Below are 13968 nucleotides of genomic sequence, written 5' to 3' on the forward strand. Positions count from 1 at the left end.
AGCCTCCGAAGACGCAAGGCCAGGGGCAGGGCATGGAAAGGCCTGAGCAGCTGGAGTGGCGACTGCTGCTGACCTCTCGCACCTCCACCAGCAACTTCCTGGTATGTGGGCACCTCCTAACTGCATATGGACAAGGAAGGGGGTGAGGCTTTCCCGTCATGCCAGGCCAGGAGAGCAGGTTCCCAGGGCGGGGTGCTGCTGCTCCAAACTCCCTTTGGAGAGGAGATGCCGTGCATCCAGGATAAGTACCCAGTGGCTCTTTGAGGTGCTGTAACCCAAGGGGAAGGGTAATCCCTCAGGCATCTCCCCCAGACCAAATACCCTTGTCAGGGGTGGTTCCGGCCTCCAGCCAAGTGCCAGTGGCTGCGCGGAGTGGCTGCCTCTCTGCTGTCTCGGGCAGGGTCCCATTGCTCTTCTGTCCTTGCTCCCATAAGGGCCTGGCCAGTTCCTCCTCCTCGGCTTTCCTCACCGTCAGGCGGATGTCTGAGCTCGAATAGGTGTAGCCATGGCCAGCAGGGCAGATCTCCCTGAAGGCCTCTGCAAGATCAACAGTCAGAGGACACGCTGAGAGGTGCTGTTCCTGCAGGAACCCAGCGTCACCCCTTCCCTCCCTTTGGAGAACAAAGCTACTGTGGCAGCGAGGAGGGAGGGATCCCAGGCTGGGTTAAGGAATTGAGCCAGAAGAAAGACTAGGGTCTTCTGGCTTAATGTTAGGGACCAGTGGGGAGAAATGGCCCCTGGCTTGGAGGAAGCCCCTTGATGGCCAGAGCTGAGAGGGAAACAGAGGGTTACCTGTGCCAGGCAGGGGGCATTTCTCACACTTGCTGCCCCATGCTTTGCCCACTCGGCTGCAACAGCATATCTGCTTGGTGATCCTCTGGGCCAAAGGCAGGGCACAGATGCCCGGCCCGAGCGACCTGTAGCACAGCCCCTGTTGCATGGACACGGCCTTGTCCGCTGTAACAGACACAGCAGGTGGGGATGGCAGGTAGCCAGCAGGAGAGGAAAGCATAGGAGGGAAAGCTGAGGATGGAGGCATAGCTGGTTGCATGCACTGGGATTGGCCTGGCCCAACTCTCAGTCCGGAAGTTTGGGGCCCTAACAATGCTCACAAGAATGCAGTGGAACACTTCAGCACCTCCTTATGTTACCTGTTTGAGGGTACCCTTGACTCCCATTCATGTGGAGAACCTGAGAGCAGGAAATAGGGAGGTACCTGCTTGTCTCCAGGTGCTGAGTTTACAAGTGTCGACCAAAGCCCAGCATGGGGGTGAGTGGGCAGCAGTGTTCTCTGGGGGCCATAGTCTTCTTGGGGAGATGAGACAAGGGAAGAACCAAAGGCCTGATGGGCAGCTTTGAGGACAGGGACCCTAACTTGGTCATCTTTGTAACCAAGACAGCCTACACAGCGTCTGGAGCAGGCAGCTATTCAGTAAATGCTGTTGGATCGATGGATAGATGGCTAGATCCTTGAATCAAACTCTGGTGGACCAGAGGGAGGGCAAGCTGGGCGGGGTTTCTATAATAACAATGCTACCACCATTGTCCCCTTGCTTGTAAATATTACAGACTAGTCTCTTGTAAATTAGCTCAACAGAAGAAGAGGAGGCCAGGCCTTGGTGGAAGAGACTGAAATCCTAAGAAGGCTGGACAAGGGGACGAGGTGTGGGGTGAAGAGGGCAACACTTATAGCTCAGGAACTGATGACTCTGGGGATTCCTGGTCAGGACTGAGCAGCCCAAGTTCAAATCCCTGCTTCACCATGAGCTACATGACCTCCCTGGGCTTTACCTTCTTTATGTGTGAAATAAGGTGATGATTCCATGTGTAGTAGATGCCTGTATTTCTGCCTGCCTGGCACCTATGCCCCCATATTCTGATAACAGCACCCTCATTTTACTATGGGATCCACGCCATCCCCCAGCTTTGGTCCATGTGGTGGGAGTGGAGGCTGACCCCACTTCCTGGCTGAAAATGTATAGTCCTTTCCCCTGGTCACAGCGTTGGGTCAGGGATGAGCATTGACAATTAGGCCCAGTGGTAAAAAATCAGTTTGGGGACTTTTCCTGGAGTTTTAGAAAAGAGGTGCTTTTAATTTTTCTATGTTTTAAAAAATTGAGTTTGCAAGGCTGGGAGATGTAGGCCTGGAGTGTCTGGTGGCCACTTTTCAAAGAAGAGGAAACACTAGAGCAAGACATCCTCGTGACACTGGGGGAGCCTGGATCTGGTCAAGCCCAAGGCACCCCTACTGGGTTTCCCCCAAAAGAAGACCGGGTCTTATGTTAATTTTTGCTCGGGGGAGGTCCCCATGCAGAACAATCATGCTAGAGCTTCTTTTCCAGTTAGGTCTTATTTTCAGGGAAACACGGTAGCCCTGGCCTTCCTAGTTGTGTAGATGAATTCATTATATTTGTTTACGGTGGTTTGAGTTGAGGTTCTGTCACTTGCAACCCAAAGACTCCTGACTAATAAACCTTCTTTACAGTGAGTGATACATGAGAGAATGCCTTGTCAAAGGCCATGCGCTACACAAAGGTCAGTTATCAGTCAGTCCATGAACCTGGGTGTCCAGGGGCAAACCTGCCTCCAGCTGCCACTTCCCTTGGGATATTGTATGGAAGGGCTCTGTCCTTTAGGGCAGGAGGGTAGAGGTGACCTAGCTGGGAATATCAGGAGGTGGCCCAGCCTAGAGGGACCCTTGTAGATTGCTCTACTAGCCCTGGTCAGGTGACAGGGAAGAGGGGCAAAGCTCAGAAATGAAGGGAAGAGAAACTTTGAGCCTGCCCCGCTCTTACTTACAGAGAGATGAATCATCAGAGGGGACTGGAGCGGATAACATTAGGGAGGGAGAAAAAAATAAAGAACAGCCACGGGCCATCTCTGCTTTCTTATACTAAGGGTCTCTCTTTGGCACTAATAAATATGTCACCTCAGACATTAAACACAGCTGCTTGATAAAGAAATCTTAAGTGGGGGTGGGGGTGGAGAGAAGGAAGGGCTGTATGTTCATCAGGGACTTGATTACATGTCTCTGTCACCAGGAGGTCTTCCCGAGAGTGGCCTGACATGTTCTCCCTACTCTGGGCCCACTGACTCTGTGGGTGTCCACTCCTAAGACTCTTCCTGTGTCCTCCCCCTGGAGACACACACTGGATCGACTCCTCCCTTCAAATGGGATGTTTCCTCTGGGTGGTGCTGGCGTCGTGTTCATTCTGTGATCTCCTCAGATCCAGTACCTGGCAGTTTGCAGGCTGAGGGCTTAGATGGCTTGAGGGAGCTTTGCTGAGTGGGGGTGGCTGACCTGGGCTATCACTTTGCAGGGGCCAGTGGGGACTGGTTTTATTCAGCTCTGGTCAGGTCTCCCTGCCCCAGGAAAGCCCTGTCTGGGCCATGGCGTCAGCTCTGACATGGGGGTTGGGGCTGTCAGCCTGGGCCTCTCCCAGCTGGAAACCACAGAGGTCACTGGAAACAGTTGCCTGGGTGTGCACATGCGTGCGCACGCTGACACGATGCTAATACGACTTGTGACACACGTGTTCATGGGTGCCGAGACACATTCAAAACCACGAGGGACCACAGGATTATGGAAAGGCCCCGGGGCTGGGGCAGCAGTGCCATTCATGCTAGAGTCAGACCCCTCGAGAAAGGTCTGCAGCTAAGTGACCAGGCTGCTAAGCTCAGGCTCTAGAAGAGGCAGCTGCTGCTCAGCCAGACATTAGAGCAGAGGCAACACGCGTTCCCCCAAAGTAAATGAGGCAACAGGTAGGACAGAAATGATTAGACAAAGTAGAAAACCTCAAACTGCAAAGTCCCCAAAGAAATGCCTAAAGCCAAAAATGAAGTAGTAACTGTCTCCGTTCCAGCAGTAGGAAACAGATCCATTATTGTACATTGGGCCCAGTTCCAGCTTGAGTTTTTGACACTGGGCCCTGGGATGGGGCCTGGTGGAAATTTCTGCTCTGGGCCCAGCCCGTGGATGCCAAGGGTCTCATCTTGCCTCCCAGTGTCCCCCACCCCTGGGTCCCACCAGCACTCACACACACAGCGGCTCCTTGATGGATCCAGCATGAGGCCAGGCCTGCAGGTGCATAGGTAGCTGCCCCTGGTGTTCACGCACTCCGAGTCCTTACACAGGCCCAGGGTCAGGCACTCATTGATATCTGCAGGGATGGAGAAGATGACCAGGTGCCCGCCCCACCGAGGCCTGACTGGGGGGCGAGGCAGGGCTGGGGCAGAGATCTTCAAATACTTTCTCCAAATGAAAGGACAACAATAAGAGAGCTGTCATTTATTATGTGTGATCCCTCTCTCTGTGCCTCAGTTTCCTGATCTGTAAAATGGGGATAATAATAGTAACTACCAGATAATCATAGATAGGAGGATAAAATGAGATAAAAATTTCAAATCGCTTGGTCCTGTAACTAGTAATAATGATCATAATATTAAGAGCTCATGTTTATTGAGTTCCTATTATGTGTCAGGTACCGTGCCAAGTGCTTTACATATAACATCTCATTTAATTCTCACAATTTTATCAAGTAGGTCCATGTGTCCTCATTTTATAGGTGGGGAAACTGAGGCTCCAAGAGTCACTTGCCCAAAGTCACGCAGCTAGTAAGTGACATGCTGGGAGGCAAACAGAGGAAGCAGAGAAGGGGACATTTGGGGTTGGAAGGTGGAGAAAGTATTTTCTAGACCCTCTTATTCAGCTTTCCTTGTGAGATCTTGAAGCTTCTCTGCAGGACCCAAAGTCTGGAGAACATGTCTGCAGTGAGCTGCACTCTAGAGGGACCCCAAAAAGAAAGAGGAGGCAGGTGCTTGGGGGCAGAGGGTTAGGAGGGTATGTCTCCAGGTCCTTCCAACTCTCCTGCCTCAGACAGGCCACCCACACGCCCCGAGACCAGGGGATGCTCACACGAGGAGCTACGTCAGCTCCCTTTGGGATCTCAAAAGTGTTTCACGCCCCAAACTTCTTCGTGCCAAAGGAGATCCCAGCTCTCACACTCGAAGCTCCAAGAAGCCAGGGCCCCTCTTGGTGATGGCACCTTTGTGGCTGATATGGTGGCAACAGTGATGGTGAGCATGAAAGGTGTGTGAAGGGCACCCACCTCCAGGGCCAGGAGCTCACACCTGGCAGCCCCGCATCATCAGCGCCGTCTGCTCACTCACAGGCTTTGGGGAAACTGGCACCGAGCACGGGAATGAAGGGGCTGAAAGACGACCCAACCACTCCTCGGCAGGACGCCCCGCTGGAGGGAGAACTAGGAAGGGAACCTGATCCATTTGCTGCCAGACTGTGGCCAGAGTGATATGTCTACACACAAATCTGACTTGCCTCTACTTTGCTTGAGAAGTCTCCGGGCTCCCTATCAGCTCCAGACGGAGCCCCTACACCCTGACGTGGTATCCAAGGCCGTCCACCACATTTCTCCAAAGCCTGTGGGTGAGTAGTGGCTCTGAGGAGACCCTGGGATGCCCGTGTTATCTCCTGTCTGTACGCAGTCTCTACTCCAGCCAGCCCGAATTACTCCTTTGTGTGCACTTGTTCTCTGTGTCTGGAATGCCCATCTCCCCTTTGGCTGGCCACCACTACACATTCTGTAAGTCTAGGTCAGGTATCACCTGAAGACTTCCCCGAGCCTCCAATCTGGGAAGGGCCCCCACCATGCGATCCCATAACACCCAGCGCTTCTTTCCATCGAGAGCACTTTTCTCATGGTGTGTAATTTTTAAGTTGTCTGTCTTCGCCTGGGACAGCAGCTATGTATGAGCCATCCCTGTGTAGTAGAACCTAGCACAATGTGTGCAGTTCATAGCAACACCCCAAAATTACCCTGTGGAAGTGGGAGAGAAGAATGGAGAGAGAGGAAGGATGGTGCCTGTGAGTACAGAGTTGAGTGGGTCCCTTCACAGACAGGGAGACCAAGGCCACAGACATGGGAAGGGTAGAGGTTTCAGGGGCGTGGCCTCCTGGGGAGGTCCCCTTGGCATCATATATACTGGAGTCTCCGTAGAGGGAGAGCAAAGAGCACATTTGAGATTCTGGGAATAAGTTTAACCTTGGCAGGCTGGGAAACCTTCCAAGAGGAGAGGCCCCTGGGGACAGTTTATGTATGAACGACCTTACTGCCCGCTTCAAGGGCAAAACTACAGACATCTTCCCATATCCGCTGTCCACTAGGCCCGCAGCCCACTGCCACTCAGGGAGGCTGCCCCAGGCTGGGCTAGGGCAGAGGCCCACACTTTTGCCTGGTCCACCTTTTCTTATCCATGGGCCAGAAATCCCCCTAGGGCCTGGTACCCCACAGCCACCCCAGGGCTCCTTAGACTTTTTTGTCCTGAAGAAGCCTCCAGAGAGAAGGCCCTAGGAGGCCATCTGGGTCAATCCCTTGTCTCCAACCCAACTTCACCCAAAGTAAGCCGTACAGAGCCCCCGGCTGGAAGGCCCTGCTCAGATCAGACCTATTGCCAGGCCACAGCCAACAGGGGCTCTCCACTCAGAGCCTGAGCTGCTGAGTGGCAGCCGCTTTCCCCTCAGTGAAGGCTTCAGGACCCCTCAGTCATTCTGTAGAATCCTCTGTAGTGACAAAGCCATAGCTGAACCTACTTCCTACCCCTCTGTCCCAAGGTGCCCCTGGGCCTTGTCCTTCTAGGGGCTCTCTAATGCAGAGCACCCTGGGCCTCAGCTGACCTTACAGAGCTGTCAGCCAGGCCAGCAAGGCCAGAGTCTGTGCTGTACAGTCCTTCTCTCCTCCAACTGTGTCCCCCCCCCCCCACCCCGCTGTGGGTTGAGGCAGGGGACGCCTGAGCAGCTGAAGGTGCTTTGTTGAGGAAAGTCCACAAAGGTCCCCATCAACTTAGGCTGACTTGATTTCCCATCCTGGAGTCAAACGTCCTCCCATCCCAGGGAGATTAGCCCTGGAGATGAGTGGATGTGTGGAGACTGGGCTGGCATCCTCAGACACGGAACTACACAGCCCTAGAGAGGTACCTGGCCCAGGTCTGGGAGGGGGTGGGTGGAGATGGGGAGGAGGAGATGGGCTCAGCTCCCAGGCCCTTTCTCAGGTAAATCTATCACTATCCCCCGACTTCTTTAGGCCCCTGGAAATAGCAGTCCCCATAACTCCCCCAAACTGGGGCTTAGAGGTACATAGTAGAGACCACTCAGGCAGCATCAACTGCTTCTCCTGTCTGGGGGTGGGTGGGGGTGTCCCTACATCATCAGATCGCTGCCGTTTCCCTTTCCCAAGCCCAGCCTTGGCCCCTGTCCTCCTTACCTTGACAATGAGTGACATTTAGTCTCTTGTAGCCCTGGGGACACTCCAGATGACCATTTTCAATCACTGGGGAGGCTGAGGAGTAAAGATACAGGCAGGTCTCAGTGAGAGCCCTTGGGCTCCTCTGTCACCCATGCTGGGAACTGGGGTGCAGTCTGGATCTCCAGCCCACCCTGCAGGTGTGACGCTCCATCTCTCTCAGCTATCACCCTGGGCAGCTGTGCCTCCTTGGCTGAAATCCCTTCCCTGGTTCCCACCAGGTTACTCCTATCTCACCTTGCTCTTAAAAATGATACTAAGACATGGAAACAACCAAAATGTCTTTCGATAGATGAATGGGTAAAGAAGTTGTGGCATATATACACAATGGAATACTATTCGGCGGTAAGAAAAGATGATATAGGAACATTTGTGACAACATGGATGGATCTTGAGAGTATGATGCTAAGCAAAATAAGTCAGACAGAAAAAGCAGAGAACCGTATGATTTCACTGATATGTGGTATATAAACCAAAAACAGCAAAAGAACAAGACAAACAAATGAGAAACAAAAACTCATAGACACAGACAATAGTTTAGTGGTTAACAGAGGGTAAGGGGGGTGGGGGGTGAGAGATGAGGGTAAAGGGGATCAAATATATGGTGATGGAAGGAGAACTGACTCTGGGTGGTGAACACACAATGGGATTTATAGATGATGTAATACAGAATTGTACACCTGAAATCTATGTAATTTCACTAACAATTGTCCCCCCAATAAATTAAAAAAAAATGATACTAAGTAACTATATATCTTATAGACAGTTATATATTCTATGTCAATATAATACAATATCAATATAATACAATAATATCAATATAATGCAATATAACATATGATTGAACATGTTTTATTACTTTTCTAACTTTTTCTTTCGGAGTGATTATAGATTTGTAGGAAGTTGCTAAAAATTGTACAGAGAGGCGGTGAGTCCATCACCGAGTTTCTCCTAATGGTTACATCTCATGTAACTGCAGTTGTTTTATTAGTTTTTAAACATCTGGATACAATTCACACCCTGGATCAATTTATTTTGATACTTGGTTTTAATGCTGCAGTACCTGACAGAGTAGCCTAGCTCAAGATGGAACAAGCTCCTGAGTGAATGCTCTTACAAAACCATTACATTCATTTTTCGCTCACAATCACCAACCATGTGATGCTGTTGTTGAAATCTGGCTAGTAAATTTCCATCTTCCTGGCAGTCACTTAGTTGCTCTTACAAATTCTAATTGAGTTATAAAATTCCAGCTTTCAAGTTTTTCAAGAGTGCAGATGGAGATGGTTTACAACATCCATCCCACAATGAGGAAATAGTTTTCAGTATTTTGTTGCTGATACACTTCCCGCCTTGATTTCACAACGTCCCCCCTTACTTTACAGATAAAAAAAAAATATTTATGTTAAATAAAACTGGGGGAAGAATCTCCATTACTTCGAAGGGCCAGAGTAGTACGGCAACCTTCTGCAACTCCAGCAGGTAACAGGACTGACAGCCGCCTGTCAGCCCAGAAAAAGGCGGCAAATGGAGAAAACCCATCTTTTTGTTTAAAACATAAAAACTCATCCTTAAGTTTGACAATTCCTTTGCCAAGGCATAGCCAACAATTCTCAAGGGTTATAAGGGATTTTTCACAGACATTATTCCAACACAAAGTTCTAAAAGAAACCATTATACTTTAAAGGCCTTCTCTTAAAAAGTTAACTGCATGACTTCCTGTAGCAATCTGCCTTCTTCAGGCTTGGACTTCTTCGTGGCAATAGCTTGCTTATGAAGGCTGTGATAAGGGAATTCTATATCCAGTTCTCTGCATCGCCATTACCTTACCTGCTGTCATAGCCCCAGCGGCTACACTTCCGAAGTTGTGTGATAAAGTTGATTTTTATTCAAGAAGTTATTTATTGTTGAGAATATGTGTCCTTTGGCTCATATATTTTATTGTTGAAATAGATTCTTGCAAATACCAAGAGACATGTTAGAAATAGCTATACTTTCATCCAGTTGTACAGCCAAGTTTGAGTGTCTCCTTGTTTTTACATGTTTTTCTAATCAATACAGCGTTGATTGTCATTAGCTGCTATCTTTGGGCAGGTTTGTTAGTAATGACAGCAGATAAAACTATATTTCATATAGCCTTCTTGATCTTTGGATTCTGGGCTCTATTTTGGGTCATATCTGAGAGGCTATCAGTATTTTCACCTTGATATATGGATGATTACAGGTTAGAGGAGAAGTGTCAGCTTTGCATTTTTTAATGATTACTTGTGATTATGTTATTCGCATTATCTTGAATTCTATTTCTTTGCAGGGATTTTTTTTTTTTTTAGAATCACTTCTCCACTTGGTGAGTGTTGCTTTAGTTAAAATTAGACAATGTAGGGCTGCCAGATGGCTCCGTTGGTTAGAGCGTGAGCTCTGAACAACAGGGTTGCTTGTTCGATTCCCACATGGGCCAGTGAGCTGCGCCCTCCACAACTAGATTAAAGGACAATGACTTGGAGCTGATGGCCCTGGAGAAACACACTGTTCCTCAATATTCCCCAATTAAAAAAAAAAAAAAAATCCAGATCTAAAATTATAAAAAAACCCTAGATAAAGTAATTGAAATATCCCATAAACCGAGCATTGTTGTATGTTGTGTGTTGTGATATGCCAGACAAATGTAAGAGGCACCACCTTTTCTTGGAACCCCCGTTTTCCCCGAGGACTGTCATTAGCTGCTATCTTTGGGTAAGGTTTGAATTGCCAAACATGACAGGTGACAGTCTGACATATGGAACAAAATAAGTAAGGATATAAATTAGTCTTATTTTTAAAAAATTAAGGCTTAATTTTTTTAAGATTAAAAAAATGTAAATATAAGTTGTAATATTTGTTCCTGCCACGGACGGTTTTGCTAGGGGTTCCCATGTTTTCGACTATGGTGACCAGTCTCCAGCCTAAAAGGTCACTGAGTGGATATAAATGTGGATTCTGAAAATGCTGGTGCTGAGACAGAAGGATGGGAGAGATACTGGGAAATATGAGCAGCCCCACGCCCAGCATTTGAGCCGTACGATTCAGAGGAGCAAGGACAGGTATCACTGCCCCTGCCACTGCCACCCACACCAGGCACGCCTCTCAAGTGCTCCCAATGCAGGATTTCCCTTGTCATAGCATTAATACGCTGCTCCGTGACAGCCTGTTGTCTTGCCCATCTCCCCCAATAAAGCATAAGCTCTATGACAGCGAGGACCTTGTCTTCCTCGTCACTGCTATGTCTCTAGAGCCAAGCACGGCACATGGAACAGTACAGGAACTCAGTCAAAAGGGAATGAATAATAATAGCAAACACTAAAATGGCACTCACTAAGAGCCAGGCCCTATTATAAAGGCTTTTACATTTATTAACTAATTTCATTCTCATAACAGCTCTTGGAGGTACTTACTAATATTATCCCCATTTTACACATGAGCAAACTGAGGCACAGAGGGGTTAGGAAACCTGCCGAAGGTCACCTAGCAGGTGGATCGAGCTGGGATTATGATCTCAGCCACCTGCTCCCAGAAGATAAATTCTGAACCATTACTTTCTATTGCCTCCAAATAAATAAATGATTGAATTTATGCAAGTCTTAGGAGTTGTCTAGGCTGAAAATCCTAGGGTCTAGAGGCCCCAGGGAGACACCTGCCCAGCAGGAAAAGTATCACCCTTCCTGGAACTCTCCCCTACCCCTTTGTCCCCCTTTTAAATAAGAGATTAGGAGAGTGAATGAAAAAAACAAAAAATACAAGGATACCCAGGAGGAGGCCAGAAGAACTAATCAGTTGCTGGATAAATGTATATAACCAAAGTGCCATGCAGAATAGATAAAGGAAATGGTGAAAAACCTATACTACCCCTCATGGCCCCTCAGCCAGATCAAGGATAAAATAACAGGTTGGAAAATAGAGTGAGGAGGATTTGTGAGATCTGGAGAGAGAGAGAGTAGTTAAGCCGTGATTCCTATGGGTGCTTCAAGGAGACACTTGGGAGCTGCCAGCAACCTCGCAATTGGGACTCTTAGACCCAAGGATGCAAAGCAGCGGCAGACGGATGTGCTGGAATCAACCGGCACTCCAAGGAGTCTGAACATCACAAAATGCCCATGACTCCTGTAAGGCAGAGATGTGTAACTTTCCTGGTAAGGAAACCTGGGCCATGTGAGCCTGGAATTCAGGTCTTCTGGTCCCTGACCTGCTGCACCTCTGCCTGGGCACGTACCGGGAAGGAAGCAGAGGGCCCCTGGCTGCAGCCTGCCCCTGCCCTGCACATGCTCTCCCTTGGCTGCTGGCACTCCCAGGGAGGCCTCAACGAGGGCAAACTAATTGCTGGAGACAGTTTTGGCCCCGACTCCGTGACAGAGCTTCAGGGAGGAGGAGGAGGTGGAGACACGTGTCTGGCCAGAGGGCTGTCGACTAGCCATGCCAGTTTCAATCTAATGACAGATGGCTGCAGCAGAGAGGTGTGGAGGGTCCCCTGCCACCTACCCCTCTGCCCAGAGAACACACACACACACACACACACACACACACACACACACACACACACACGCTGGATGAGGGTGAGCCAGCTGGAGCTGAACCCCCCAATTTGCAAAATTCAGCGTATGCTGGAGAGAAACTTCTAGTCCCCAGAGCAGGAGAAAGAATATGGCTGCTGGGGGCAGCCAGACCTGCATCCAGTTCCTGGCTCCAGTCTGAAGCACTGTGTGACCGGGACCACATTTCTTAACCTCTCTCAGTCTTAATTTTTTCATCTGTAGACATGGGGACAGAAACTCAGTTCGTGGGTTGTTGTGAAGATTAACTTTACTGAAACAATCAGTGGCAGACTGAAGCTAACACGGTGCCTGCCACAGTCCCATAAAAGCTCCCCAAGGCTCCCTCCCTTCCTCCCTTCTTCCTTTCCTCCTTCCTTCCTCCCTTCCTGCTTTCCTCCTTTCTCCCTTCCTCTCTTCCTTCCTTCCTTCCTTCCTTCCTTCCTTCCTTCCTTCCTTCCTTCCTCCCTTCCTTCCTCCCTTCCTCCCTTCCTCCCTTCTTCCTTCCTTCTTTCCTTCCTTCAACATAGTCTCAATAGCAAACTGGACTGCTGCCCCTTACTGGCTGGAGAGATTAGGGCAAGTTACTCAACCTCTCTGAGCCTCGGTTTTCTTATCAGTAAAGTGCGGATGACAATTCCTTCCTGGATGGGTTATTGTGAACACTGAACAAACATGTAAAACTCTGCACACAATGCTTGTCACGTGTTGGTAATTATCATAATGTCCATTATTCCGCATTTTCCTCCTTGGTGAAGTCCTAATGGATCCCCCCAGTAATTGTGGAAATTCCACCCAAAGATGGGCTCTGACTGCTTCCTCAGGGCAACACTAGAGCCAACGTGGGCATCTTGGTCACCACAAACAGCGACGCGGAGAGGGGTCTAGTCAGACCCCTGCCTCAGAGAGGTGCCATTCCAGCCACCCCACCCCCATCCCTCCTTGGAGTTCTCCAGGCCAAGGTGCCACATGTCAGTGACACCCCCGCTTGGGCAGGGAGGGCAAGAACTTGAGTTCAGGCAAAATTCCCAAGAGGCTTCAAGTCCCTTGGAAGAAGCTCTCAGAACATCCTCAAGTCAAAGAGACGCTGCTTTTTCCAGCCCAACAACTGGAATTCTGAAAACTCCATTTCTTTATTGCAGGAAACGGGGTGTCTCACCCAGAATTCCAGCGAAGAGGAGCCCCACCCAGCACAGCTGTCCCCCAAACCAGGGTCCCCTAGTTCAGCGAATGCGGAGTGCACGAGAAGTGGCGCAGGAGGCAACATAGAGAGTGGTTAGAAACAGGGCCCTGGGGTCGTGCAGACCTGGGGGTTCAGACCCAATTTCCTCACCTGTAGAATGAAGACAGTAACACTAAACTCCTGGAGACATTGTTAGCATGCGAGGAGATAAGAAAGCACTCGGCCTGGCACATATGGAGCGCTCTGATTCACGATGATGATGACGATAACGGCATTGCTGCTGTGACCTGCCTCACGTTTCTCTGCTCCAATCTGGCCACATGCCCAAATCACCCTCACGTGCCCAGGGGCTGGCATCACAGACCTGTGCCTGTCACACTCCTCGTGGGCAAGGGCCATGACAAAACCAAGCATGTTTTCTACTGAGCGTTTCAAATAAATGTTCAGATGTATATATAAACCTCCATTCCCCCTCCCCTTGCCCCAAATCAACTTCCTTCCCCAAGTCCTTCCACAAACCTGTTCTCAGTAGGCACCCTCCCCGTGGCGGAGCTCAGTACTGCTGGGCACACGCCATTATATTTCTGGACAGTTGCAGTTTTTAATAAGCTGTTCCTTGCCCTCAGTTTCGAGTTGAGCTCTGCTTACAGAAACACTCACACGTCAGCTTTTGCCCTCCTGAACTGCACGGAACAGGCCTACCCACTTTTCTCTGGGCCAAGTCTTTCAACACATCTCTGTTAACTCTTATGCCTGGGCTGCAGGTAGCTGTCCTGCCTATCCACTCAACCCCAATTTTGTTGGGGGGCCATTTGTCCTTCACGCACATATTATTGATGAAATACCTCCTCCTAGAGATAGGGTTAGCATATGAAATTCTGTGAAATTCTGGTCTGGGGTCCTGATT

General features: G+C 49.5%; 1 protein-coding gene across 2 annotated transcripts in view; it reads right to left on the reverse strand.

The window, feature by feature from the left end:
* Positions 1-13968, reverse strand: part of LTBP2 (latent transforming growth factor beta binding protein 2) — a 99056-nt gene that overhangs the window by 26500 nt on the left and 58588 nt on the right. For both annotated transcript variants that reach the window (XM_074327209.2, XM_088797403.1), the window contains exons 9-12: positions 7278-7352; positions 4038-4160; positions 793-957; positions 322-537 (exon numbers count right to left, since the gene is read on the reverse strand). In XM_074327209.2, the coding sequence (XP_074183310.2) occupies positions 322-537; positions 793-957; positions 4038-4160; positions 7278-7352 (579 nt within the window). The remainder of the gene's footprint in view (positions 1-321; positions 538-792; positions 958-4037; positions 4161-7277; positions 7353-13968) is intronic.

Source organism: Rhinolophus sinicus, chromosome 3 (assembly GCF_057876585.1).
Source record: "Rhinolophus sinicus isolate RSI-liver-muscle chromosome 3, RSI-T2T, whole genome shotgun sequence".
In the NCBI taxonomy this organism is placed as follows: Eukaryota; Metazoa; Chordata; class Mammalia; order Chiroptera; family Rhinolophidae; genus Rhinolophus; species Rhinolophus sinicus.